This window comes from Equus asinus, chromosome 2 (assembly GCF_041296235.1).
Source record: "Equus asinus isolate D_3611 breed Donkey chromosome 2, EquAss-T2T_v2, whole genome shotgun sequence".
Taxonomy (NCBI): Eukaryota; Metazoa; Chordata; class Mammalia; order Perissodactyla; family Equidae; genus Equus; species Equus asinus.
In genome coordinates this window covers 129,447,623-129,471,966 of record NC_091791.1, presented here as the reverse complement: position 1 = coordinate 129,471,966, position 24,344 = coordinate 129,447,623, and the positions used below count along the sequence as shown (strand labels likewise).

At 35.6% G+C, this 24,344-nt stretch overlaps 1 protein-coding gene across 3 annotated transcripts in view; it reads right to left on the bottom strand.

Moving 5' to 3' along the window:
* The window catches only part of UACA (uveal autoantigen with coiled-coil domains and ankyrin repeats), an 83,024-nt gene that overhangs the window by 25,165 nt on the left and 33,515 nt on the right, over window positions 1-24,344 (bottom strand). Inside the window, exons 1-5 of one of the 3 annotated variants that reach the window (XM_014848219.3) lie at window positions 16,591-17,104; window positions 14,314-14,447; window positions 9,685-9,773; window positions 6,488-6,552; window positions 5,638-5,695 (exon numbers count right to left, since the gene is read on the bottom strand). In XM_014848219.3, the coding sequence (XP_014703705.1) occupies window positions 5,638-5,695; window positions 6,488-6,552; window positions 9,685-9,773; window positions 14,314-14,447; window positions 16,591-16,629 (385 nt within the window). In that variant the 5' untranslated portion in view covers window positions 16,630-17,104. Of the gene's footprint in view, window positions 1-5,637; window positions 5,696-6,487; window positions 6,553-9,684; window positions 9,774-14,313; window positions 14,448-16,590; window positions 17,105-24,344 lie in introns of those variants that run through there. The other 2 variants (XM_014848218.3, XM_070499007.1) reach the window with 2 other exon arrangements.

The following is a 24,344-nucleotide window of genomic DNA, read 5'->3' as shown; positions in this document are numbered from 1 at the left end:
CTTGGGGCTGGCCCCGTGGTGGAGTGGTTAAGTTTGCGTGCTCTACTTCAGCAGCCTGGGGTTTCGCTGGTTCGGATCCTGGGCACAGACATGGCACCACTCGTCAGGCCACACTGAGGTGGCATCCCACATGCCACAACTAGAAGGACCCACAACTAAAATATACAACTATGTACTGGGGGGATTTGGGGAGAAAAAGTAGAAAAAAAAAAAGAAGATTCACAACAGGTGTTAGCTCAGGTGCCAATCTTTAAAAAAAAAAAAAGAATCAGAGTCTCTTTTTTTTTTTGGTGAGGAAGATTGGCCCTGAGCTAACAACTGTTGCCAATCTTACTCTTTTTGCTTGAGGAAGATTGTCACTGAGCGAACATCTGTGTCAATCTTCCTCTATTTTATATGTGGGACGCCACCACAGCATGACTTGACAAGTGGTGTGTAGGTCTGTGCCCGGGATACAAACCTGTGAACCCCGGGCAACCAAAAGGGAGTGTGCAAACTTACCCACTAGGCTGCCGGGCCGGCCCCAATAATCATTTTTTAATAGAAGAGCCACAGTAAATAAAATATGACTCATACAATTCATATTTCCTTTTAAAAGCAGAGATTTTAATGTCTGCCTTTAATGATCCAAAGCAGGGTCATTTTGCTAAAAATTATATTATAAAATCACACAATTCTTCTTCTCTAACACTAGAGTTCATATTTGTATTAGGAAAAAAATTATTGTGAAATTCATAAAATAGGATTGTGTTTACACCCCCCATGAGTTTTTTTTAAAGCCCTATGAGTTGACACTAGTTTACTAGCACAAAAAGTACTGACAAAGTCAGCTTTTTTCTTTTTTGTTAAAATTCTTTTGTTAAAATTCAATAGAATAAAACCAAACATACATAAGAAAATTAATTTTCATTTCTTACGTCTTTAATTCAGCCAATCCTTTATATAAAATACATAATCAATCCTAAAAAGATGATAAACAAACTGAATACATTAATTCAGGAATTGTAAAATTAACAACCATTGAGGCCCGATAAAAATAAGAATGAAAAAATGTAAAGCATAATAAATTCCAGAGTTGTAATATATTGAAAAGTAACGTAAGTATTAAAGGTGCTATGATGGAGAGTACTAGCTGCTCACCCAACTCCAATCGCCCTTTCTTCCATGGTAATAAAGTTGTGCTGGGCACATAGTGGCTCACCTAGAGACCACAGTTCCGAGTCTCCCTTGCATGTAGGCATGACCCATGTGGGTTAGATCATGCCAATGGAACCTGACAGGAGTGATGCGTACTACCTTCTGAGTCTAGGGCTTAATAGAGTGGTTATACACTCCTCCATAATCTTCCCCTTCCTATTAGCAGAAAAACAGGTGTCTGCTATCAGCTTCAGCCTTAAAGACGAAGACAGCACCCTAGGCGCTGGTAGAACTGCAAAATGGAAGAAATCTGGATCCCTGAACGACCATATGGAGCAGAGACACAAGCCAATCTGAACATTAGGACTGTGATATGAAAGAAAGAAATTCTGTGGGTTTTTTAAAGCCAACATTATTTTATAGTGTTTGTCACGGCAGCCTAGCCTATCCCTAAGACAAAAATTGCTATCAGGAGTCAGGTACTGCTATAACAAATACCTACATTATATGGTACTGGTTTAGTGGTTGGGTTCTAAGTGGTGAATAAACATATTTCAGGCTAGAAACTTTATGATTTTTCTAATGCGGTGGCAAACCATTGGATAGAGCTATCACCTGTGATGATTTAGGAGGTATACCACGTGACTTTGGAGCAATAGGGAAGAGCCAAAGTTTTAGTGCATACTGGCAGCTACTTACTGCTTTTGTAAGGTATTATAAGAAAGAGATGAGGTCAAGCAAGAATTAGCCAATTTATGAACAGAGATGGAAGGGAAAAGAGAGTGTCTAGACATTTGGGACCTCGCAGGTGTGGAGAAGCCAATTGTTTCTCTATATTAAACAGCAAGATACAAACCTTTTCTCAAAGACCTCCCAATAAGGAAAAAAGAAAGAAAAAGATTCAGTCCTGGAATAAAGATCAGATTGAGGATATTATATTCCCATCCAAGACTATTATTTCAGATGGCTTTGAGGTAGCAGCATTAAAATGAGGTAGAGAATCATGAGTCTAGAAATAAAAGAAGGTTAAGAACTTTATGTCCAGAAAATAACCTTGGAGATGGTTCCTGACATATGGCAGTGGCTGGCAACAAACAGACCAGAAATCTACCAAGGTTCGGAGGGAACTGCACTACTCAAGACCCCAAAAGCGCAGTCAGCTAAAACTCCTAATTGTTCCTGCCCTTAAGCTGCCTCTACAGAGGGCATACCCTCAAACATCCAATTTATCTGTGACCTTGGAGGAAAACGGACAAGGAAGAATCTCCCAAAAGGCAGAGCTTGGGCCCACAGAGGACAATGGACAAGGGATTTTTCCCAGAAAACAGAACCAGGGCAGCATCCAGAGGAGCTAATCGTGAAATTTACTCCAAGACCTCAGCAGGAAGCCTTTGCAAGTTTTGCTCAGCAGCATTTGATACCTGCTACTGACCAGTGACTCCTGGGTTTCCTGATTCTCCCTTTTCTGAAAGTAAGTCTTTATTTCACTTATCCCATTCTTGTTCCATCTCTATATATTGTGAGGAGCAGATCTCTTCTCTTTGAGTTTACAGATTGCTGGACCATGAAGGGCCACATCAGAGCCAAAAAGAGAAAACTGCACATCACCCAGAAATCCCAGACTTTAAGGTAGCTTCAGGAACTGAATTGGCTGTGTATCCTCCCCTTTGGGGAGGGAATAAAGGGTTCATGTGTGGGAAGTAGGGGCTGTGGGAATATCTGGAAGGCCAGAGGATTGGACTGTGGCAGAAAATGCAATTTGTTACCAAAATCTGTTTTCCCCTGCCTCTACAGTGGAGCAGCTGGGCCATGACTAGTCACCTAGAGATAATATTTCTGGGCCCCCCTTGTAGATAAACAGAACCAATTGACTTTGCTCTTGTCAATGCAATAAGACCAGAGAGCTATCTATCACTTCCAAACCTGGGCCTTAGAGTTTGGGCATGTGTTCCTCCATGCTCTCTTTCCCCTTCCTGCCAGCTGGAACATGAATATGATTGCCACCCTGCTTCAACCATACAGCTGAGGAAGGTAAGAGAGGAAAGTAGAACAAGATGGAAAGAATTCAGTTCTCGAATGACCTCAAGTCACATGCCAACCTATACCACTCAACAATTTTTTTATAAGCAGCTGTTATTGGAGTTCTTTTATTACATCAACTTGGTTTTCATTCTAACTTCATCTGTACATCTACTGAATAAATTTTAAGATTTCAATTGACTAAGTTGTACCAGTTTTAAATACAGGGATAATAAAACCTATAGTATACAAAAACTTACACATATTTAATGTATACATTTTCATGAGTTTGGACATATGCATACATCATGATATCATCATCACAATCAAAGTGCTAAACATATGTGTCACCTCCAAAAGTTTTCTTGTGTTCTTTTGTGTGTACGTGTGTGTGTTGCTTTTGGTCGGTTTTTCTTTTTGGTGAGAATACTTAACATGAGATCTATCCTCAATATTTTTTAAAATTGCACAATACCATATTGTAAACAATGTGCAATTTTTTGTATAACAATTATACTTCAGTAAAGCATAAAAAATAAAAGTAAAACCAACCGGGGAAAACTGAACATTGACTAGACGATACTGAAAACATTTTCAGATGCATTAGGTGTGATAATGGTAGTACACTTCGGTTACAAAATAGAATCCTTATCTTTTAGAGATATAAATTGAATTGTTTATGGATAAAATTATACGATGTCTTGTATTTGATTTAAAATATCAGTGGAGTGGGAAAATAATGAGTGGTGGTATGAGTAAAGATTGGTTAGATGTTGACAACTGTCTAAGCTGGGTAAAGGGTATAAGGTGTTTTAATATAATATTCTCTCTAACTTTATGTATGTTTGAAATTTTCCATAATAAAAAACTAAAAAATAATATTTTTAAAGTGATTACTAAGAAGATTTGACTAATTAAAAAAAGCAACTAGGAAAACATGGTAGGAGAACAGAAATATCATGTGACATATATTCATACTTCGGCAAGCAGCAAAATCATTTTTAAAATTCCATCAAGAACAATAAATTAGCAGTACAAAAATGAACTGTATTTCAATTGTAAATTTGTTTTGATAATTCCATAACTATACAAGCTTGACAGGTATATGAATCTATTATGTTTTTATTTAACTATGTTTTTACTTATTTTAGGTAACAATACAAAATTATCATAAAATAGAAAATAGAGGGGCCGGCCTTGTGGCACAGCAGTTAAGTGAGCATGTTCTGCTTCGGAGGCCCAGGGTTCACCAGTCGGATCCTGGGTGCAGATTTGGCACCGCTTGGCAAAAGCCATGCTGTGGTAGGCGTCCCACATATACAGTAGAGGAAGATGAGCGTGGATGTTAGCTCAGGGCCTGTCTTCCTCGGCAAAAAAGAGGAGGATTGGCAGCAGTTAGCTCAGGGCTAATCTTCCTCAAAAAATAAATAAATAAGTAAATAAATAAAATAGAAAATAAGACTATAGAAACTCACAGGGGTCATCGTGAGACTCAAATGATAATGTATGTAAAAATGCTTTGTAAATTATACCACTCTTCATAAAAAGAAAAGAAAAAATCCATTGTGTGAGAGATTAAACCATAGTAAAACACATAAGATGTAAAAACAAAAAAACTGAAAGAAAATCAAGATATAAAATTTTGAAGGAAATTTGAAGTATAATACATTTTTAACACAGATCACTATAATCTACTGCAGATAGTCCACATACATGAAAAGAGAGGGTAGGTTCTTTTTCTTTCCTTTGGACTTCTAGTAGACTGTAGAAATTTCAGACTTAGAAGAGGCAGGCCAGAGGTCAGACTATGTTACATTCCAAAAATACTTAAATATCTAACTTTTTTGTAAGTATTTTCTTTATGATATCTAAAGAATAATGTAGATAAATTTCCAAACACAAGTATGATTAATAAAATCTGTGAAATTACTAGTATAAATCTTTTTAAAAATAGAGCACATTACAATGATATGAAATTCGGCACTGACACCTCCAAATCAAGGCAACCACCACCACCATTAATTAAGAAATGATTAAATGTCAGGCACTATTTATGAGTCAGTTATAACCACTCACTGCAGTAGTATTATTAATTTCATTCTGCAAATGAGGAAAATGAGGTTCAGACATGTTAACAAGGTAAATGTAGCCTTTAAGGAAGAGAAATGTCGTCTTCCTTCCTATTTCTCCTACCAGTTCCCAAACACACACACACACAGTGCTCAGAGCTCCTTGAGAACAGAACTGTGGTTTATTTATCTTTGGACTTTCAGTATCTAGTAAACTGGCCTGTAAATAATGGCCGAATGAATCTTTAAGCTGTACAGTCTAATAAATTTCAAATTCAAGTAAACAAAAACTTCATAATATTGTTTCTCCATGAATTATACAAATACATGCATGTTAAAACTCTGAAACTCATTTAAATGCCTAGTCATTTTAACAAAGACTTGTTGATGGCCCAGTGAAACCTTGGCTCACCTGCATCGTGAAGTGCGGTCCTTCCCTGCAGGTCTACATGTTCAGTGGGACAATTGTACTGTTAAAACATAAAAACTTAGTAGTCTAGGAGAGTTTTATTTTAAAATTAAATATCAAAACTCAAATAACAGCTGTTATCTAATCTTAAAATATTCCATTTATCAGAAACTCTAAAGACTACTAGACAAGCCACTAAATATTTTGACATGAAACAAATATCATAACATTATACCGTAACTTTAACAGTACTTCACTAAACAGGAAAACATATGGTACATTACAATAGAATGAGATATAGAAACTATGCTATTGTTTGGGGGTTTTTTTTCCAGCAAGAGTTAAAACTTGAACAATTGAATCAGAAAAAACAAAAGAGTTCCGCTGTGAAACTTCATGGCAAAAAATACATCCTCTATCTGAAAACTTAATTCAGCCCACTAGTTCATAGAATTTTGTGGTTGCCTGATTACAAGTTTAACTAACAGTGTTACTATTATGTAGGCTAAGTTATTGACGTTTATATAGAAATATATGGATCCTATGCTGTTACCACTTTATCTTAAGTCATATATTGGACAACAGAAAATTCCAATCTCCAGCTAATGCCAACAGGAAGGTCAAGTCTTTGTTATTTATTTTTAATACACTGAGTTATGCAATTCACTTCCCTCAGAGTTTCTGCTCTTTATTGTTCACATTCTTTCACAAACGATGGAAAAAATATTATGCAAGCTAAGAGGCAAAGTTAGCCTACTATTTTCTTTGATCTCAAATTCCAAAAACACATTAAAAACACATCTACTGTTTGCAGTCAAAATAATAAAGCCCAAGTATTAACCACTTTTACTACCTGTAGAAGTTTTTGTAGACACAATGCATGTCCATACTTTGCAGCCAGGTGAAGAGCATTTCTCCCTATAAAAAAAATATTTAAAAATATATGATAAGGGTTATTTTCTTCACATGTGAATTTTCCATAGAAATATGACTCATTTTTCCAAAATAAGTTGACAGAATACTTAATTTGTAAGCATGCCTTCAGTTTCTAAAATGTTTCACCCAGTTTCAAATTTTAATAAGAGATATACACACCAAAACAATGAAGGTGGGAAGAAAAATTAAACATGAAAACCCATAAAGAGCAAGAACTTTGCCTTATTCACCAGTGTATCGCCAATACCTAGAACAGTGCTTGAGACAGAATAAATAATTAAATATTGGCCTAGGAAAGAAAGGAGGGAGGGAGAGAGAGAAAGAGAAAGACAAAAAGAGAACAAGGAAAGGAAGGAGAGAAAAATACCTAGACTTCACATAACATTTCCAAAAAGGCAGTGTGGATACAAAAAGGGAGGAAGTTAAGAGATGTATGTCAAAGAAAGGGTATTTCCTTACTAATTTTTATGCTTCAACTAAAATTCAAAGTTCATTAAGAGATCTTGTCTCTGAAAATCAGACAACTTGTTCAAATAAAATGTGTATTAAAATCTGCAAATTTAAAGGAAATTACAGGCAAGAGGAGCAGGGAAGAAGTTACCAGATAATCTGAAAGGTGAACGCTGAATATTGAAAAAAGGTAAATTTGAAGAGAACATTCTACCTCCAAACACTATTCCTCCTAATTGTATTTCTTTACACATACATCGCTCTTGGATGGTGAAAATAGAAGGGCTTCATCAGGCTATTCTAGTTTCTAATCTTAAATGTTCTTAATTTCCCTCTAAATTCACAAACTTCTTACAACATAACTTGACTTCACAAGTAGATCTTTCTGCTAGAAAAGAAGTAATTTACGTTCTGTTCATCCTGGATGAATGAATAAATTGACTTTCAATTATCATTCAATTTTATATGAGTTTAGATAAGTGAATAATTTTTCCTGTGTCTGATTGCTTCTCTGTAGCTGACTAACCAGGTTCTAGAATAAAAAGCAGTGAATCCAGATTTTTAAACATGTACAGATACAACATATTCAACCACTCCTAATCATCGATCATCCGATTACAAATAAGTCAGATGTGATGATTTCAAATTTCAATTTGCTACTATTAATGGACAAGTTTCCTAGAGACATTTCACACTGTGAAAAGTGACTATATTAACTGGCATTCACATGACAAGTAGGAGAGTATGGCGTGGGATGGTGGGGATAGGCACAGTGGTGACAGTCCCTGGTGTTCAATAAAATGCCACAGAAACTTGGTCACATAAAAATGTCAGGGCTAAGGAAATACCAACTCCAGCCACTTGAGATAGGACAGCAAAAAATTAACAGAACATCACACCTAACACATACCTTGATCAATTACACCAAAGGTGCATTGTGACCTGGGTCACAAATACCTCAAAACTGCAATAACTAGAAATCTGGTTATTTTCAACACACTTTCGTATTGCTAGCAAATAAAGGAGTTAAGATAAAACACAAAGTTTTTCTAAACAAATTTTTATCAACTATTTACATCTGGATTATAACAAACAATACAACAGTAAATGAGACAAGGTCCTTGTCCTTAGGAAAGGACAACTCTAAGGACAAACATAATAAAACAAATCAAATAAAAATATGACTAAACAACAGCAAAAACCAAAACCAAAAAGAGTTAAGCAGGGTATGTCAGAACGCAGCGTATGAAACGATGTCTGCTGAGCTTCGGAAAGCATTTGAGCTTGGTCTGCACTGGAGGAGGGCGGGCAAAAGTCACTAGATTGGCCACTAGGCAAAAATGTCCATAGCAGAATGAACACAGACAAAAACAAGAAAGACACTAGTTTGAATTGGAATTAGCATAATAAATAAAGTCTTCAGAGTTCTGAAGAGGTATGGTTAGCCCAAAATTTCCAAAAATAAATATTCCTCTGCATCAATGGAAAGCATATTTATAAGTAATAAACAGTTTCTTGTTGGTTCAAAGGTGGCAGATACAGTGAGTTTAGTCTTCAATTAAGAATCTGAGGTATCTTTAGGCAAAGATTTTCCTTACTAACTCAGTTGTGATCTCTCTCTCTCCCCCTCTCCTTCTCTCTTCCATTTCTAAACACAATGCTGGTTAACAGTAACGTATTTATTTGTCCACACTTGGAGTCATAGAACGAAACATTAAAGTTGTTAAGAAAATTCTCTGCTTGACATCAACTCCCATATTTAATTGAATAACAAAGTAGAACTACAGAGAAATAGTTGTCAAGAGTCTCAGAGAACTGAGAATGATTAACTGAAGAATGGAAAACTAACATGTTCCTTGAAGAAAAGCAATAGCTTCATTCAGATACTTAAAAGTCTATCTGGCGCTGTGCAAACTTACGCTGGAAGATTTTAAAAGATAGACAGATACGATAAGTTTAAGCAGGAGACCCAGTAAGAGACAGACTTAAACTGTCTACAAGAAAGCATTTTTTACAAATATAGCTAACTAAACACAGAACAGGTTTCCTCATGAGGCATAATGGTTAAGAACACAGACTCTGACCGTGATCCATCCACCGAAGGACCCTGCACGACGAGCTGCTTGATGCTCAGTGCCTCAAGTCTCATTGGGTTGATGTGAGGATAAAATGAGTTGGTACATGTCAAGTGCTTAGCAGAGTAGCTACATAGACTTTATATAAGTGTCAGCTATTCTTGTTATCATCATTATTGGTGATAATGTTATTGTTCTGAGGCAGTTGGTTCTCCATCAGAAGAAAAGTCCAACCAAATTCCAAATGCTCACAACAGTGAGGAGTCATATACTGAATGTATGAGTATAAACTAAACGGCCCCTAACGGTTCCTCAAAATCTGAGATTTAGGATCCTGTAACACTACCAAGACTGGCACTAGACTTCGGGTCTCCAACTGTTCATCAGTTTAGTAATCCTTTCTCCTAAATTCCCTGTACTTGCCCTCTCCCCGACAAAGATGCCTCAGAAGTAAACCTTTTCTTGACTAATTAAAAACAGAAAATTAAGGACTTCTCTTTGTCAATCACATTTAGGTCTGATTAAGAACATTCGCAATGGACAATGCTTGTCTTCCCTGTTTTGTAATTGACTATGGAGGCACACATACCTGCAGTGTCACTGGTTGTAATATCAACTCCATGCACAAGGATGGCATTCAAACACTCCAGATTCCCCTTTGAGGCCACAACATGAAGGCTAAAACAAAAAGAAAATATTTGCTATGTCATGGAAACTATCAAAGGTCAACTTAAAAGTTATATTAACGTCACCTTTTATTCAACACACACACACACACGCATGCACACACATTTTAAAGACTGCATTAGAACATCTATACATTTCATAGAAGATAAAAAAAAACCTATCCCATATTACTGAAAAATTCATCTTAACCCGAATTTATAAGGGGGTTATAAATTTCTAGAAATACTTTCTACTTTCTAGAAATACCTCCTTAGAATCAACGGACTACTCCAATGTTCAATAGCTTTAACAACAAAAATGTATACTATAATACCATTAACTTCTATAGTTTATTACTTATAACAAAGGCACTGGTGTTTGGAGCTTAATAAACGCACTAAAAAATGCCTATCAGATTATTTTGCTTAGTTTCAAATATACTGAAACTGCCAAAACAAATAAAGTTACAGGAGAATGTTAAGGCCAAAGACAGATCAAAACACTTATCTCTTCTCTTTAAAATGATCAAATTAAACTTGAAATAGAAAAGCCTTCAAAACAACAAGCTAAGCTACACTTAAAAGCCATAAAAGAACTGGCATAGTCTTCTTCCCCAAAAGTACCAAGGACTACCATCTAATTCTTCCTTTTGCTCAAAGACCTGTGTGACTGGTTGAAGTTTCACACAGACAAGCACAATTGAACAAGTTTCCTCATAAGGCAAGTAAAGCCTGCTTACAAATCTAACTTTAGGCCATCACGTATTCAAGATACAACATAAAATGTCCCATTGTTTCTTTGATCACCTAACACTTCATTAGTCAACAAATATTTTGTGTGCAGTAAGAACTGACATTGACTATACTCTACCAAATCCAAACTGATAAGTAAATACAGTAGGACTTGTTGGCAAAAGATGTAGAACTCAGGCTGAAATAGAACTGAGGCCCTAAACAAGTACTACAATAACCACGGTGAAGATGCCAGAAGATAAAGGATGCGCAAGTGCTCGGCAAGGTGCCCAGATACAGGCACACACTGTATTACACCCTCAGCAGGATCTTCCCTGCCTTCAACATTTAAAAATTTTACATTTTCCCATTCCCTGAAACCTTAGTACTCCTAGTTCTCCCATCTCTGCTGTTATTATTCTATACAGAACTATACATATTCTAATATATAAATTCAAGAGTTATTTTCTTTATAGTCTATTAATCTCTTCCTACTCAACTATAAACTCAATGAAAACAGGGATTTTTGTCCGTTGTGTTTCCTGTTACATCCCCAGAAACAATTACAGTACCAGACAGATGATGGGCCCTCAAATATTTAAATAACAGAATGCTTAGAGGCAAATCTGGAGACAGCTTGCAAATTCACTTCCAGATATTATAACACTCAGTCATGTGTCTCTATTAGTATTATGACAAATATAAATGCAAACTAGAGACCAAGCACTACTAAGTAAAGCAGGCTCGTGTATGATTTGAATTAGAGAGAAAGAAATGTTTCTGATAAAAGGAATATAGTGTTCTTAAGAGTCACACACATTCTTCTTGTAGTAGAATTAAATTGCTATAAGACTGAGGGTATCAATTAATCTCTCTGCAACAACGAAGTAGGGAGTTATACCATGCAATGCATAGTTAGAACCTTTTGAGGAATGGCAATTTTCTTCAAGCAAAGGTTTTTAGCTTCCCAAGAATCTTGAAGATATTTTTTCATTTGCTTATTTTCATCTCCTAGGTCACAAAATTTGCAAGACTTCTTTCTTCAAAATCAATCAACATTATACTGATAATGTACCAAAGGGCAGAAATCACAACAAATCTATGATGCATTATTAATGCTGGGGGTGCTATAAACAGTAGATGTGCTTCAGAAAGAAGATATATCAATCACTAAAATGTATGCAAAGAGTTGTAAAGGAAATTGGAAAAGCTGTTTTATAGAAATAGTCTTTTGTAAAAAGTCAACTTTTAAGTTTTCTTTTTTTAAACAAGACATACTTCTGCTTTCATAACAGGAGATCCAGATAGTTTGGACAATCCCCACCTCTGAGGATGACTAGAAAAGTTGCATAAAAATAAGACATGCGGGGGCCGGCCCAGTGGGGTAGTGGTTAAGTTTGTGCGCTCTGCTTCAGGGGCCCTGGGTTCACAGGTCCAGATCCCAGATGCAGACCTACACACCAGTCATTAAGCCATGCTGTGGTGGCATCCCACATACGAAATAGAGGAAGATTGGCACAGATGTTAGCTCAGGGCCAACCTTCCTCGCCAAAAAAAATAAAAAATAAGATGTGCTTAAAGGCATCTGGGAGCTAAAAGACAGTGAAAAATTACTAGGGTAGTATACAGGGAAGGACAGGCCCAGAAAGGTAAGCTTAGTATTTGAGGCCATTTTTGCCTAGGAGGCTTTGCTGACTCCAGAGAAAACAGCTGGGAGGCTGGAAGAGCACTTTTGACAGCCTGAGCGGATGGGGAGACAGGAATTGGAATCCCCGCCTCTCCAGGTGGCAGTGGAGATCTTTGGTGAATCTGCCTTATTTTGTGTTGGCAAGGGGCTGCATCCTAGGGGAGAGGTGAATGGGAAGAAAACAGACCCTTGCAGTGACTACGGCTGGGCTTCAAATATTTCATTTTCAAAACTGAGTTGAGGTCAAGAAGCATATGTTACTTTGGTCTTACTTTTCAAAACTAAAAACAAAATCATTCAAAATAAAATTGTTTTTACAATAACATGCAATACAGAAAATATATTTACAACATGGCCTATACCTGACTAAATATAAAATGCTTTAATTAAGGAATAATACAGTTTATGTGTGAGTAACAAAAGGAAAATATTTTATCCTATGAATACCAGAAAGAATTCTACCTTCTACAGTGAAAACCTAAAAAACTAATACCATTCAAATATTTCACAAACTAAAGTTCATAGTTCATCAAATTACACATGATTTTTATAACTCTGACCATTAATACAAATAATTTCACTCAACACTAAACCTTAGATGAAAAAAATCAGAACAAAAACTCAAGCAACCATTCATTCAAAGCATGCGTGGGCAAAACTGAAGAAATAGGTTTCACTGAAGAGTTTCATCCCATAGATTCCCTTCATCTTTTAACATTTTGGCATTTGGAAAAAAAGAAAAATGAAAAACAAAGTCACTTTTAGATATTACATTTTTACTATTTACACTGTGAACTCTATAAATAGCTTAAAATTTACCAAAAATAGGAACAGGACTCAAAATCACCAAGATTTCTATAGCCATCAAATTGGCTACTTGATAAAATTGAAACAGTATAAAAAAAGTGGAACTTTTCACACTGTATTGCTCTTAAAAATTACTTAATTTTTAAGTCACGCTTTGCTATTTTTACTATACTTAAATATCTAAGCATTCTAAGGCAGTGACCGACATCAAACATTAACCATTCACTTCTTAATATTCATTGCTAGATTCAGTATCTGGTTTCCAGTTACTGTATAATATTCTAAATAAACTCATGCAAGTATCAGACTGAGAGGAATTTGAAGAAACGAGACTTCACCTGTACCTCTAGAAGGTTTCCCAGATAAGGTTTTGCTGCTATATTCATAGAGGGCAGTGACAGAACCTAGATCTACCCTTTAGCTCCCATTGCTTCCCACCCCAACAGGACGGGAAGTGATGAAGACTGGGGAGGGGAGGGAAAAAAGATAAGCATATAAACAAAGCCAGGAGTCCTCCTCAGTGACAAAAACAAAAGGGCAGGATTGCTACCTGTGTCTCCCTAAGCCATACTACTTATTCTGCCTCCCTTTCTGTTCTAGAGGTTCTCATTTAAATTAATAACTCAAATGGGGCTGGCCCCGTGGCCGAGTGGTTAAGTTCGCGCTCTCCGCTGCAGGCGGCCCAGTGTTTCGTCGGTTCGAATCCTGGGCGCGGACATGGCACTGCTCGTCAGACCACGCTGAGGAAGCGTCCCACATGCCACAACTAGAGGAACCCACAACGAAGAATACACAACTATGTACCGGGGGGCTTTGGGGAGAAAAAGGAAAAAATAAAATCTTTAAAAAAAAAAAAATTAATAACTCAAATATAAAAATGGATTGGGAAGCTGAGAGGAAAAGACAGTGTAACTTACAGAATTCTTCCAAGACAGAAAACAGGTTCACGTCCCAGCTTTGTGACTTTTCATGAGATTAGGCCAAGTTTACTCTATAAACTTTCTCCTATTACTTTTAGAGGACCTCTGAGAGGATCAAATACGATAAGGAATGTGAAAAAGCTTATAAATGAAAATGCACCAAATAACCCAGATTGTGGTTTGCCATAGGGCCTAAAAGACTGGGCAGTATTTTTTAGCATTCTCTCTCTAGCTTGAAAATCTTTCAAACTGAGATTTATTAGTCTATAGTGTTTGAAAGTTAAGTGTGAGAGATTTTATAATGTGGGTTTTGAAGAAGACTTCTTAAATTAAAAAGTTGATAACCATTTCATTTGTATCCCAAGCGTCTACCCAATCCCTCGTAGGCTAGTATCAGTAATACTTACGCAGATCTGCCTTCCACATCTAGTTTGCCTGGACTGACTCCCTTTTTAGCAAGAATTGAGGACACTTTTTCTACATCTCCCCTTTCTGCTGCTTTCATCAATCGGTCATCATATTTGTTCCAATCTGCTGCATGCTACAAAAAGGAAAAAAAAGTAAACATGGCATACTATATCTACTATATCAGTAAGACTTTCTAAAGAAGGAAGGCAAGGCGAAGGGAAAGCAGCACTGCATGATGCATCACTTGATTTCCAACCACATCCCAAATTTCCTCTCCCTGCTGCGCTAACTTCACGAAAAGAACCTTTCCAAAACACATGATATACAAGAAAGATTTTAAAGTATACTTTTGAGAAAGACCATATCTCTCATGTTCTCTGCTCTGTTTTCTTTGCCTCAGAGCAAAGAAAGGAAATTAATAATTGCTGAACACCTACCCTGTGCCAGGCATGAATTACTAAAAGAACCCTAGTAAACTAAAATTATCATCCTCATTTAACAGACGAGAAAAGTTATGGCTCCAGGGTCATTAAATGACTTAAGTGGCAAGCCCAACCATGACTTCTCATGACATCCAAAATCAGTGTGCTTTTCCTATTCTCTAACTCATACTTTCAGATTTGGTTCTGGTTACATATCTCACAAGACCCCTAGATGCAGTGGAATTCTGTACACGTTTTAAGACCTGCCCCCAACTTGTTTAAAAGGTACAGTTGGAAATGTATTTATGGAGGCAAATTACACACACTCAATAGAGAAAGCAATTCATTATGCTTAAATACTAGAATAAAGAGAAACTTCTACATAGAAAAAAACTAAAAAAAGACGAGTATTAACTATTTAAAAATTCTGAGATAGGATTACAGGTGACTTTCAGAATGTGTTTTTTTTACAGTCAACATTTTTGGTTTTGGTAAAAAGATTTTCTATTTTAACAAAAACTCAGTGCATATGTATTTAAAAGGAAGATCAAAGACAATGTTTCAAATAAAAGGATGTATTACGTGATATACATTTTAATTATATCAAAGTTATCTTCAGTTTTGATTGGAGAAAATATATTCACAACATTCTGAAGCCAATAACTTGGATCTTTTCTTAGAAAGCAGAAATGTAGAACCCAGAACGAAAATATACATTATTTAAACAAGTAAGGTTTTAGCCTTTTAGAACACTATAAACTTATTGCTAAATTCTATGCTAAGTCAGTATTATTTCTAGAATAAAAAAAGATATGTACACGTTTTTCACTTAATTTACAAAGCAATTCCTATGCCCACAAATACAATAACAATCCTCTGGGGGAAAAAATGAATCACTTATATGAAGTATATCCTCTAAATGTTTGATCAGTATAATTATTTTATATCTACTATCCCTTCCCAACCAAAAAAATCACCAATTTTAAAGCTAAATCAGCAATGCATTCATTAAATACTTGAAGTGAAAAAATATGAAAACTGAAATTAAAAAAAAGATAAAGACATTAAAATTTTAACTCACTCCTGAAACATAACATTTCAATGGGATCTGGTTCAAGTACCTACACAGACTTCAGAACTGCTGTCTCTAAATTAGTCACATGTGGAGTGAACCCACTTCCTTCTAACTTCTAAAGTTCAAAATATCAACTATAAATAGAGACTAGCCCTCCTTATTGGCTCAAAGTCTAAACTACATTTTAGGCATCCCCTTTCTTCAGCTTTAAAACAAAACAGTTCACTGACTCTAAAGTGGGGAGTGGTAGCAGACGTAGGCTTACGAGACTTTGTGTTTTCAAATACCTAAGAGATTAAGTCACGTTTAGCACACAAATACTTGCTCTAAATTGATTAGTTTATCCTTGCAGTTAAAACCACCTCAACTTTATTTCCAAGTAAATTCACTGGTGGGGAAAGGAGCTATTTAAAACACTAAAAAATTATAAAATCCAAAAGTAAGACTTTTTAAAAGATAACTAAACATGATTAAAGTCTCATTATCATGTGATTTTCAGTTCTACTCCATCAAGCACTGTTTTCCATTTTGCTCTACTGTCAGTTAACAGAAATACTGCTCAATTATTAAGATTCTATTATGTGCTTTTTAAACCCAGAAAAAGAAACAAGAACATTTATTTTCCATCACTAACCCCAATCTGCTAATCAAATAAATCAGAAGGAATACAATAAGACATAGAAACCAAAATTAATAAAACAGTAACACATTTTAAAAGAATACAGTTCAGAAAGCCCAATCCAGAATCTTTTGTTACACTGGACTACAGGGATACCTACTCTGTTCTTCGGAGCACAAGAAAACCAACAGTTCATCATAGACAGGATTTAGTCTCTTGTTGCTAACAGCAAACCACTTCGCATTAAGTTACAAATCTCTGTAGCTCACAAAGCAAGCTCTCAGACCAACTCCTGACAAGTGAGTCCGTCCCTCTCTTTACAGCTCTTCCTGTTCTACAGTCTTCATGCTGTGCTACACTTAGCTTGGATCTCTAGCGATATTTTCTTCGTCTTCAGGATCCTTCTCCGCCTTCATACCGCTTGAAAATTATCTTCCTTGTTGTGCAGCACTTGATGAAGAGCAGCCCCAAATCAGGTACTGTAACTCCTCCTATTTCTTATTCTTTAGAAGCTATCTTTCAAAGCTGTCCCTTTCAGGGACTCCACTGGAAAACTTGAAGAGCACTCTGCATCCTGCCGCCTCAACACTGCAACACAGACGCTGCAGCGCATGATAAAACTGTCCACATCCGAATCATCCCGTAAACAGTGTGGAGACTGTCTCCCATTGGTCAGGTTCTATTTTAGATTCCATAGGACTTGACAGCTGAGTGACAGAAAGGAGTAGCTAAGAATATACTGTAAATGCATGCTTCTCCTCTGAGTAATAAATTTCAGGTCTACTAGAGACAAATGACTCAAACATATTGTAAAAGATGCTTTTTATACCAAAACAACTTGTGTGACATTATGACAATTTTGTTAAGAGATAAATCTGGTTATTCCACAAAACAATATTTAATACCAGTTTCAGTTTTAGGATCATCTACCATGAAGTTATAATAGCCTTGATAAACAGAATATAAAATTCTATTTTAAGCAAACGTGTCACACTTTAATTTAAGGAAACACAAACACACAGAGCAACACTTCCAAATTTTCTCCATTTCCCTTCATACCCCATCAGCGTCATCCTGAATACAACTAGGTTTCAGTTTACAACTGCTGCCAGTCTGTCTCCTTACATGTTAAATGAGAAGAGCCAGAGGCACTGCCAAGACATTAAATAGACAGCATTATGATGAATACTTTTCAACAAATTTTAAATTTAACTCAGCATTCTTAATTTCCAAGTTTAGCACCCTGCCTGATATGACAAGCAAATATTTTACCATGGAAAATCAAATTACCTGGATTCAGGGATTAAAAAAACAAATAAACTAATTAAATACTAAACAAATAAATGCATATTAAACACTAAGTTAGACTGTAAATAAAACTCCATTTGGGGACAAAGCAGACAACTTCTCCACATTCTATGATGTTTAACATACTTGTATCAACATACTTTATATATTAAGGATGGTAACAAACATCCACAAGCTCCAGGGTGTTTTTACTTTCTAGTTACCACAATAGTATGAGAGCAATTTGCACTTCCCCCAAAAAGCAAGATTTGGGAAAACTGTTTCACGGGAATGCAAAACATCCCAACATAAGTGCTTACAGGAAGGTGGTAACTACTATACTACAGATCATGCTGCCAGTGAAAAATTCTGTTATGAATTTCATCAAGAAATCTGTTTCCTGCTATTTAAATTTAAAATATTAGGCACACAGTCTAATTATAAAATATATAAGGTCACACACCATAATGTATTATTTTTGAAACAATATTTTTCCCCAAATCACATTAGACATCACAATGGATTTTGGCTAGACCCAGAGACTCCACCCACTCTATCTCATCCTTCTTCAGAGGAAATCTGGGATAGAACTCAGGCCCCGTCCTTTGGTTAACAAAGCAAGCGCATTCTTTCTAGAAATAGGACAGCAAAAGCAAAGGAAATAAAAAGAAAGGGTGAAACCCGTAACAAGCAATAAAAGCCATATAAGGAGCTGTCTGTGCTAAGACTCAGAAGACAGGACTTATGTGCCCTCCTATAGTGCAGATATCCTGAGCCTCCCCAGCATCTGTAACTTAGTCTCCTGTTCCTGTTCACACACCTCCCTTCCCAGGTATTTTCCAAGAGCTCCCAGCAAATTCTCACTTTTGCTCTCCCCTGTGCCTGTAAAGTTCTTCCGTTATCTGCATTCAGGTTCTTCTCAAACGTCACTTCCTCAGAGGCCTTTTAAAACCTTTGTATCTAAACAACTCCAGTCCCACTCTACCCCCACCACTCTATCTTCCTGCCCTATTTTACTTTTTTTCATAATACTTATCAGCATCTGCCATTATATCACATTTACCTGTTTATTAGCTTACTACCTATGTCTGGTATTTGCTTCAAAAATAATGAAAATAATCAGGAGAGCAGACTGAATTCAATAGCACATTAAAAGGATTATACACCATGACCAAGTGGAATTTATTCCTGGAATGCAAGGATGGTTCAACATAAGAAAATTATCAATGTAATACATCACATTAACAGAATTAAGAATGAAAATCACATGATCATCTCAATTGATGTATAAAAAGCATTAGACAAGATTCAACATCTTTCATGATAAAAACACTCAACAAACTAGAAATGGAAGGAAACCATGTCAACATAATAAAGGTCATATATGAAAAGCACACAGCTAATATTATATTCAATGGTGAAAGACCGAAAACTTTTCCTCTAAGATCAGAACAAGATAATGATACCTGCTCTCACCATTTTTATTCAACAGAATATTGGAAGTCCTAGCCAGAGCAATTTGGCAAGAAAAGCAAATAAAAGGCAACCAAATTGGAAAGAAAGAAGTAAAATTATCTCTGTTTGCAGATGACATGATCTTATATTTAGAAAACCCTAAAAAATCGACAAGAAACAAAAAACAGAACTAATAAATGAATTCGGCAAAGTTGCAGGATACAAAATCAACACACAAAAATCAATTGTGTTTCTATACACAAACAATGAACAATCCAAAAAACAAAATTAAGAAAACAATTCCACTTACAATTGCATCAAAATAATACAATAATTAGAAATAAACCTAACCAAGGAGGTGAAAGACTTATACACTGAAAACTAAAAAACATTGATGAAAGAAATTAGAGAAGACACAAATAAATGGAAAGATATCCTATGTTCATAGACTAGAAGACCTAATATTGTTAAGATGTCAATACTACCCAAAGCAATCTTCAAATTCAATACAATCCCTTTAAAAGTTCCAATGGCATTTTTTGCAGAAATAGAAAAATCCATCCTAAATTTCACACTGAATCTCAAGGGAACCCAAATAACCAAATAATCTTGAAAAAGAAAAACAAAATTGGAGGCCTCACACTTCCTGATTTCAAAACATATTACAAAGCTACAATAATCAAAAGAGTGTGACACTACCATAAAGACAAATATATAGACCAATGGAGAACACAGAAATAAACCCTCAAATATATGATCAAATTTTCTTTGACAAAGGTGCCAGGATCACTCAATAGGGAAAGTACAGTCTCTTCAACAAATGGTGCTGGGGAAACTGGATATCCACATGCAAAAGAATGAAGTTGGACCCTTCTTTATCTTAGACTACATACAAAAGTTAATTCAGAGTGATTAAAGATCTAAATTTAAGATCCAACTACAAAACTTCTAAAAGAAAATATAGGGGGAAAGCTTCATGCCATTGGATTTGACAATAATTTATTAGGTATGACACCAAAAGCACTAGCGACAAAAGCAAATATAGACAAATGGGACTACAACAAACTTAAAAACTTCTGTACATCAAAGGGCACAATCAACAGACTGAAAAGGCAACCTATGGAATGGGAAGAAATACTTGCAAAGCATATATCTGATAAAGGGCTAATATGCAGAATATATAAAGAACTCCTACAACTCAATAACAAAGAAACAACCCAATTAAAAAATGGGCAAAGGACTTGAATAAACATTTCTCAAAGATGATATACAAATGACCAAGAAGTAGATGTTCAACATCATTAATCACTAGAAAAATGCAAATCAAAATCATAATGAGATATCACTTCACACCCATTAGGATAGCTACTATTAAAAAACAGAAAAGAAAAGTGTCGGAAAGGGTATGGAGAAATCAGAACCCTTGTGCATTGTTGGTGGGAATGAAAAATGGTGCAATCACTATGGAAAATAGGATGGCAGTTCCCTAAAAAATTAGAAATAGAACTACCATGTATGCCAGCAATCCCTCTTCCGGGTATACATCTGAAAGAATTGAGAGCAAGGCCTCAACAAGGTATTTGCACACCCATATTCATAGCAGCATTATTCACAATAGCTAAGAGATGGAAGCAACTTAAATGTCCACTGATGGATGGATAGGTAAACAAAATGTGGTAGAGACATACAATGGAATATTATTCAGACATAAAAAGGAAGAAAATTCTGTCACATGCTACAACATGGATGAATCTTGAGGGCATTATGCTAAGTGAAATAAATCAGTCCCAAAAAGACAATACTGTATGATTCCACTTATATGATGTATCTAAAGTAGTCAAATTTATAGCAACAGAAAGTAGAATAGTGGTTACCAGGGGCTGGGGGAAGAGAGAAATGGGGAGTTGTTTTTTAAGGGGTAAAGCGTTACAAAGATCTGCAAGATGAAAAAACTCCAGTGATAAGTTGCACAACAATGTGAATATACTTAACACTAATGAACTGTACACTTAAAATGGTTAAGATGCTAAATTGTGTTTTTTTACCACAATTAAAAATAATAAAACAAAAGAAATGCAATCTCTCACAGTATCCTTAGCAATAATTAATATTAATTTTTTTAAACACAAGCAAGGGGGTGAGGGTATAGATGAACCAAGATTGGGCACAGGTTAATAATTGTTAAAGCTGAATTATAGGTTCATCAGGGTTCATTACACTAAACTATTCTCTCAACTTCTGTATATTTCATGCACTTCTGATACAGAGACCAATAAATCTGGTTGACGTATAAATTTTTAACTATATTATATGCTTATAACCAAGGCCTTTCACTAACTCATTAATACGGCAGGAAACACAGCACATCCTTTCCACTCAATCCTCTCTGAACTCAAATGAAACTATTAACATTTCAACATATCTTGGTGAGTCCACAGTTATATACCTACAAGACAAGCCTTGTGATATCAAATGAAAGCATTCTAAAAAGAAGCAGTAAGTTTTTTGAGGAGCGTTAACGTTTACCATATGTTATAGCAAATAAATTTCTATACTCGAGTACTGCATTGGTTTGAAAAGGAAATACTCATTAAACTCAGAATGCAGCAAGCCAAAGCAGTTACAGTAAAAGTCAAAATATAGCTGTTTCTAAAGAATAAATATAACATTCTAACACAAAGCAGTTATTTCACTAGGTAGACCTAACTGGATGATAACTTTAAACTCTAAATCAATACAAAGGAAATCACTTAAAAGTTTGACAGTGACTCCCTCATTTTAATATCAATTGCAAATTCATAACTTCTTTAGAAACTATATGACATTATAAAAAATTTTAAAAGCAATACATGTCCAGTGTAGAAGATCTGTAATACACTTATGTTTATATATGAAAATAGAGATGACATATAATTCCACCATATGGAAAAGACCACTATTAAAAATTTTTTATATTAACCTCTAATCTCTTTTCTGTTAAAAAGTCTAATCAAGATTTTTTTTTAAAACCTGAATGAGTCCAACAGCTGCATCATTTATTCAATATTTAGGATAGAAAGTCAGCTGAGAAGAAATTTATAGATGCAAATTAAACAAGTAGACTTTAAAATATATGCAAATCCATATAAAATATTTATATTTAAGGGAGAGACTTAACAGATCACAGATAAAATGATTTGCCGACCAGTTTTAGCCTAAAGGAAATTTATGATACATTATCCAAAAGAAAAATATACAAGACGACAGCAAAACTTTCATAGAAAACCGCTTAAAACCAAGAGGAGTCATGCTGAACAAAAGTACCTATTTCACAGACCTTAACAATTTTGGTGTCATAGACCCCTTTAAGAATCTGATGAAAGCAATGGACCCTCTTTCAAAAATTATATGTAAGCACATATTCAGAAAAATTTACATTTATTTTCAGGGAGCTCACTGATCTCTTCTTTACAAATACGGAGTCCATGAACCCCAAGATTAAAAAAACCCTAAAATAAAGAGAAGCAGAAAGAGAGTTTTGCCTTGTACATAATGTTTATAAAATAAGTATTGAAGAACTGTCAGAAGATTGGATAATTTATTTAATAAAATTTACTGAGCAATGTCTAAAGGGATATAAATACTTCATTCAACATTCAGATACATACGATCATTTGATATGCGCCATGTCACATGTTGGGTACTGGATAGGGACCACAGGAAACAAAACAGACGTGAGACCTGGCCTCAGGCAGTTCATAAGAATAAAACTCAGTTACTTTCCTCAGTTGATCTTATAGTATAAAAAGACAGATATGTATGTAAACAAGCACATAATCATAATACGGGGCAATAATACCTCAATAATTACATATAAGGGATAGAAGTGGTTCAAAAGAGGAAAATACAGAAAAGTTTCATAGAAAAAAATGACTAAACCATGTACTAAAAGAGGAATAAAAAATCACCAGGTTAGAAATAGCACTACAAATTAGGAAACTACAAACACAACCTGTAGCCCTTTATGGTTTCCTAAGCCCTTCGTATTCATGATATGTCAATTAAAATCTATACACAAATGACTCACATACATATCTGCAACCCATGCTTCTCTAACCTCCAGGCCCATATATTTAAATATCTTCTGGACAATTCTTCTTCAATGTCTTAAAAGTATCTCTATGTCCCAAATTAAAAACATGTATTTCCTCCTAAAATCTGACCCTCTTCCAACTTTCACTAACACAGGAAATGATACCATTGGCCCATCTAGTTATACAAGACAGAAACCTAGAAATCAGTCTTGACACCTTACTCTCCTTGGTCCTCCATCACCATATCCTGGTGATTTCACTTCCCTATTATTACTCAAATCCATCTGCTAATCTCCATGACCATCAACATTAACCTACTACAAGTTAGCACCATCCCTCACCAGGATGACTGACTGCATTCATCCCCTAAACGGTCTGTCTATATTCATTCTGATCCCTTCCCTTGTGTTCTCCACACTGTAGTCAGAGATTTTCCCAAAAGGGAAACCTAATCATACCACCACCACTACTACTCCCTTCCATATACCCTGTCCTACCATCACTTAAAATCCTTCAGTAGTTTTCTATTCTTCTAGGATAAAGACAAAATTCCTTAACAGAGTCTACATATGCCTAAACCTACTACCTCCTCAGCCTCATCACATGAAACATTAACAGTTTCTAATGTTACACATGCAGAAATTGAGTCACTAGGAGAATATGGGATTTTGTTCCCTGTAAAGCAACTGCAGTTAGTTACAGAATGATTAGAGAATCCTCCTCTTAGGACTTCTTGTCCAGTGCTTTCCAATATTTCCACTTCTCTAATCATCTGAAAGTAAATCTTTGATGTAAAAATGCAAGTATCTTTAAAAAATTTAAACATGATAAACTTAGATGTCCTTTATAGCAAAAAAAGGATGAAAACGTCCACATTTTTGTATGTAAACTTTTTTTTTTTAAAGATTTTATTATTTCCTTTTTCTCCCCAAAGCCCCCCGGTACATAGTTGTATATTCTTCGTTGTGGATTCTTCTAGTTGTGGCACGTGGGACGCTGCCTCAGCGTGGTTTGATGAGCAGCGCCATGTCCGCGCCCAGGATTCGTACCAAGGAAACACTGGGCCGCCTGCAGCGGAGCGCGCGAACTTAACCACTCG